Source organism: Micromesistius poutassou (genome assembly GCF_964030765.1).
Source record: "Micromesistius poutassou genome assembly, chromosome: 16".
NCBI lineage: Eukaryota > Metazoa > Chordata > Actinopteri > Gadiformes > Gadidae > Micromesistius > Micromesistius poutassou.
This window is the reverse complement of record NC_140286.1, coordinates 13566237-13572412: the sequence shown is the minus strand read 5'-3', so window position 1 is coordinate 13572412 and position 6176 is coordinate 13566237. Positions and strand designations below refer to the sequence as shown.

At 39.7% G+C, this 6176-nt stretch overlaps 1 protein-coding gene across 1 annotated transcript; it reads left to right on the top strand.

Annotated features, from left to right (window-relative positions):
- Positions 1-1722: 1722 nt before the first annotated feature.
- LOC311360374 (uncharacterized protein) lies at positions 1723-3441 on the top strand (the record flags this gene model as incomplete). Its single annotated transcript, XM_084480437.1, has 1 exon — positions 1723-3441. One exon carries the CDS (start codon positions 1723-1725, stop codon positions 3439-3441), a length of 1719 nt encoding a protein of 572 aa, XP_084336563.1.
- Positions 3442-6176: the final 2735 nt, after the last annotated feature.

Below are 6176 nucleotides of genomic sequence, written 5' to 3'. Positions count from 1 at the left end.
AGAATTTAAAGTTATTTCCTTATGAAGGGGGAATTCTTTCAAGGCGACAGTAATCTAGATAAGAAGATATTATATGGTTTATAGATAGCAGTTTTAGATTTAGAGAATAATTAATGGACTTTAAGAGGCGCGGTAGAGAGACGGAGCTCACATGCTTCCTGCTCTCAGGAGTCGCAGCCGGGACAGCCAAGGTAGGACAGAAACATTCTCTGATCAGTTAAATTGACACCTGATACAATAAAGTTCTTGTGGTGCTGATATTGTGCACCTGTTTGGAACGTTATCGAATGGACGGATCAGCCCCAAAACTAACGTTAGATGTAAAAAAAGAATGTTGTTCTGTGATGATGTTGACCGTATGTGTTGTGGATTTTTCTTAAAGTTTCATTGTGATTTATATTATTACAAACAATTACGGTATTTAACACTGAGTTTTTCATTAGGTCTAGCCGGAGCTGGTCTGGTCTCTGTGTTGAAGGCTGAACCTGGAACTGGTCCAGACCGATACAACCAGGTGTGTTCACTTCATTGTACTGTAATGTCTTTAAGAGCATTTTCTTTTATAAACAAACATCTATTTGGATGGTTTTTTATCTGGTCTGGCGCCTGATTTACATTCAAACATTAACATTGAAAGTACATTTCTTTATCAATGAAAATGTTAAATGTGAACATAAAAACAAATTTTTACCTTCAAGATTAACTAGTGATTGATTACTAGTTAATCGATTTTTAAATTGATTTTTATTAGGTATTCGCATAGTATTTGTGGATACCTATTTTTTCCCTATTTTTTCTAACTAGTTTTTGAGGTAAAAATACCAAACCCCAACCAAAAAGTCGAGCATATATCAGTGCACTGCGCATCTACTTTTAGAGACATACCATAGCAGAATTTATTTGAAATTTATATTTATAATAATATTTAATATGAAAAGTGAAGGATTATGGTGATGTGTATTTATCATACAAACAGTATAAAGATATATTAACGTTTCCAATTACGTTGTGTTACGAACTATTATGTTTAGAGTTTACTAATGTCGTTTTTGCATCTCATTCAGGTAATAAAGTATCGCTGCTTGTACATGCATACGAATACAGCTAAAGTGTTTTGGCATTTATGCCATAATGAAATGTACAATAACAGACAGATGTGTGTGGGTTATTTTCAGCATTTGACTGATCACCAGCCATCTTGGTATAAGGAACCAACAGGAATGGTCTTTGAAAATGAAAACAATTAGGAGCTGCTGAAAAACTGGAAGCTCAGAAAATGTGTACTTTATAGGAACTCTTACCTAATCAGTACAAATGAGCCGTTATGAAGCTCTCAGCTAGTGTCCCTTTATCAAACCAATCAAAGTAACCTAACACTACACTGAGTATGACTTACACAAAACAACTTTGACTTAATAATTGTGATTTATTAAAACACACACAGATGCATAAATATATATATTTACACAAACATGAGGAGGTTTACCTGACATGTCTTGTGTCTTGTTTGCAGATCACACCAGGGTTATTTCTACGAGAATCTCTCTCCAAATCCACACAACAGAAACCAGATCTCTTCTGATTGAGCCTAGTTTCAGCGAGGAAAGCCAGGAAACTGATTGTTGGCTTTCAGGGTTCCTCCTGCTATTTTCTCAACTCATCAGAAGATCTTACAACCGTTTGATTAGTCAGAATTCTGAGAAGTTAACAAATTGGGCAACAATGATAAATACTTTCAAAGAAAAGTTTAGTTGGCCGCCCCCTAAGCGGTTGGCAGAAGCTGTTAAAAATGAAGGCAGGAAGACTAAAGGACCTTCAGGTACTCTGGACGTTTACACTCTTCCTCTGAAAGCCCAGTACATGCATGTAGAGGGATGCAAGTGCTTCATATTTGGGAAAGAACCGCAAGGTAAAAAGAACCGCACCATCATGGTTCTAGGAGCCACTGGGGCAGGGAAGTCCACCCTGGTCAATAGGATGATCAACTACATCCTGGGGGTCACATGGGAGGATACCTTTAGATTCAAGTTGGTAGACGAAGGCACGGCCAAGTCTCAGGCTCACAGTCAGACCTCTGAAGTCACCGTGTACAAGCTCAACCACCGAGAGGGCTTCCAGATCGACTACTCCCTGACTATTGTGGACACGCCGGGTTTCGGAGACACGGGAGGCGTAGAAAAAGACAGGTTGATTATAAGTCAGCTACAAAGGCTTTTCTCGGCTAAACTTGGAATCAGTGAGATTGATGCCATCTGCTTCGTGGCCCAAGCGTCTCTAGCTCGGCTTACACCAACACAGAAATACATCTTTGACTCAGTGCTCTCCATATTTGGCAAAGATGTGGCAGAGAACATCCGGATATTGGTGACATTTGCAGATGGCCAACCCCCTCCGGTTCTCGAAGCAATCAAAGAATCTGAGGTCCCATGTCCTAAAGAGAAAGATGGTTTACCAATTCACTTCAAATTCAATAACTCTGCCTTGTTTGCTGACAATAAGGTAACTGGTGCAAACAACAAAGGTGATGACAATGATGATGATGATGATGACGAAGAAGAAGACTTTGAAAAAAAGTTTTGGGCCATGGGAACCAGAAGCATGAAAAAATTATTTTATGCTCTGAATGCTATTAATACCAAGAGCTTGACCTTAACCAAGGAGGTGCTCAGACAGAGAGCTCAGCTGGAGAACTCCATTGAGAATCTCCAGATTAAACTGAAATTGGGCTTAACTAAACTTGAGGAGATTGAGCAAGAATGTAAAATTCTCCAAAAACAACAGATGGCGGTCACAGCCAACGAGGCATTTGAGTATGAGGTCAGCGTCACAAGCCTTGTTAAAGTTAAAGCCAAAGAATTATCGCTTAACTGTGAGACATGTAATGTCACTTGCCACAAATCATGCGAGGTACAATTTGGTACCATGTATTATTGTGAGGTCTTTACCTGGAGGGGTAACTGCATTGAATGCAAAAGCAAGTGCCCTCTATCAGCGCATGTCCGTGAGGGTTTCTACTGGGGTTCCGAGACTGTGAAGGAGAAACGAACCTTCAAGGAGCTTAAAGCAAAGTATGAGATGGCCTCTAAGGCAGCATTGTCCATTGAAGACATCATCAAACAGATGGAGCTGGAGTACGTCCGCCTACATGAGGAGGTGGTCAGGCTGATGGAGCGCTCAGCCCAGTGTCTCAACACCCTGAAGGAGATCGCTCTGAAGCCCGATCCACTCTCAACACCTGAATACATCGACCTGCTGATAGAGGGGGAGAAGTCAGAGGCCAAGCCTGGCTACCTGGAGCGCGTCAATAAACTCCTGGGCCTGAAGAAAAACGCAATTACCACAGGGAAGGTTGCTAGCGGGGCCACGGTAGTCTCGATGTGGGGACAGGACAGTCCAGTGGTTAGTACCTCCCCAAGCGCAAAAGGGACTGGGTCCATTTAATAACATGTGCTTTTCATATTAAAGCTTTTGATTTGATTAAATTACAAGGATGCTCTTGATGAGAATTAACGGAGTAATGACATTAATAGAAATTAAAAATGTTGGTAAAAATATTTTTCTGTGATTGGGTCGCCAAATGTCAGAGTAAAATGCATAAAAACATTGATATGTGAATTCATTTTCCTAATTAAAATAAGAGTGTTTATTCAGCTCAGTTGCTGTGTGCTGAGCCCCCCCCCCTTTCCCTTCCTGTGCACCTTGACCTGACACCGTGTTCGCTCTCTGGCTGAGATAACATTGAGTGTGACTGGTGATTCGCTCAGTCTCGATCGCAATGTTTAAAAGATAGAGTTTATTACCCTGATTGTGATTTTGTTTGTTGTTCTGTTTGGTGTTCTTTATATGATTGGCCGCACTCTCCACTCCAGCTGAAACACTGAGTGTATTGACTCACTGCTTCTTTGTCCTAATTTTAAGGACTTAAAATGAATCGTGCAAATTCATAATGAGGTGCTGACGTATTTAAGACACGCATCAGCACATTGGATTATGGCTGTGATGTACTTGAGATATTTATCATGAGATAAATACATTCCTTATTCTTTTGGTTTGTTGGTTTGTTGTGTTCTTTATCATTAGTTTGTAAATGAAGATGTTATGGCAATTCATGATGCATTATTTTTTAGTTTTGGTCCCATATTTCTCCTTTGGGCCTTGAAATGAAAGGTGTATGTATTAGAGGACAAGAACAAAGGCTCTAAAGACTATTTCATAAAGTATAATCATGTTGACGCAATCCTGTTACCTGAAAGAGAATAAAGGATGAATACAATGATCTGTGATGACTTTAAGCCTTTTTATTTGATTATTATTATTATTATTATATTATTTTCATTATGACTAAAATATGTGCTTAAAGTTATCCCGCAGGCTGTCCCTTCTGTTCACTTTGAACAAAGTCATCAAACCACCAGCAGGGTGCGACAACAGTCAGAGATGGGTTTGGTGTTTATTGTATAAACATAGACACTGATATTTATATTGCATTGAGTACAAAAGCTGTTCCAAGTTTTATGTCAAGAGAAGGTAGAATTTCTTAATTTCTAAACACTTAATGTGAGTGTGTGTGTGTGTGTGTGTGTGTGTGTGTGTGTGTGTGTGTGTGTGTGAGTGAGTTGGGGTTAAATGGGTGCTCAAAACACAACATTAATCAAATATCCAAGAAAATATTAAACAATTTATGATATTTAACAATCTCCTGGGATAAAACAATCTTTATGTTTTCTGTAATGTCACTCTACTGTGTGTGTCATGTCACATAGATGCTTCATATTGCAGAGGCCAAAGCAGATTAACACTGAATCCCATTACTGCCCTTTACCCAAAATCTCAACCCTACCCCTCGCTGTTAGGGCCGGATTAACAAATCATAGACCCCTGGGCACAAATGTCTGATGCCCCCCCCTCCTCCCCCAGCCAACGTGAATCGTTTCCAATTCAAAAGGGAAAGCACTGCTCATTGCAAAATGAAACAGAACCTTTAAAGGTAAACAGGCCTATAACTTGACTAAAACCGTCCTTATGTAGGCCTAATACATTGTAATACATTTATTTTATTTTATTTAACCTTTATTTAACCAGGTAAAAGACCCGTTGAGATCGAGATCTCATTTTCAAGGGTGACCTGGCCAAGAGGGCAGCAGCACACGTCGTCAACATTATAAAATACAAAATACATTACAAAAGACATTACAATACATATACAATACAATACATCACACATATGCTACCAGGGCACAGAATATTTCAATTCAATAAGGAAAGCACTGCACTTCATTTGAAATCAGAATTTAAAAAGTAAAAGTAAATAGGCATATAGCTTGACTAAAACCTTAACATATGACTGACAGGCTACTATGACAATAAAACAGTCAGGGCTGGATTTACTTCTGTCTATGATAATAATGTATATAATCTGTCCTCACATCATGCACCCACTTGTTGCTTTCTGTCCTGACTGGGAACCTCCTCTGCTTTCCATTTCTCCAAACTCAAAGTTCTGTCATTGTATGTCCTCTGCTTTCCATTTCTCCAAACTCAAAGTTTACTGTATTTGTTAACCAATAAATCCCATCATCCCATAAAAAAAAAACGATCTGCAAGGCGGGCCCTCTCTATGGTCGTGGGTCACCTTTGACCAGGTCATCAGAGCAAACAAAACCAGCAGCAAAGTTTAAGTAAACCAATTTCTTACCTTATATGGCCCTCCACATGCAGGCTAGATGATGTATATATCCATATCCATTTAGTTATCCAGTGGCACAAACATGCTTTTTACAGGAAGCAAAAGGACCGGCTATTTTCTGAATAAAAATGTCAATTTTGGCTGTCTGTCTTGAAAATGAATTAAGCCACTTCTCCATTATAACTTTATAGAAAATGCTCGGATCATTTTCTTTCTCGTGTGTCTCGTTTTTCGCCCGTGCCTAAAACCGCCACTGCTTATAATGCTTACGTTATAACCGCGGGTGGAATTGTTGACGGGGGGGGGGGGGGGGTTCAATCTGTGGCGCAGTGCCACACATTGGCCTATGTGTGGGAAACACTGAACTCAGAGTTAACTGCTAGCTGCTAGTTATCCAATAATATCCTCCTCTTTCATCTATTGCTAACGTTAACGGTTAGCTGTCATCGTGCACGTGCGCCTATCACATCGCAATTGACCGTTCGCAAGC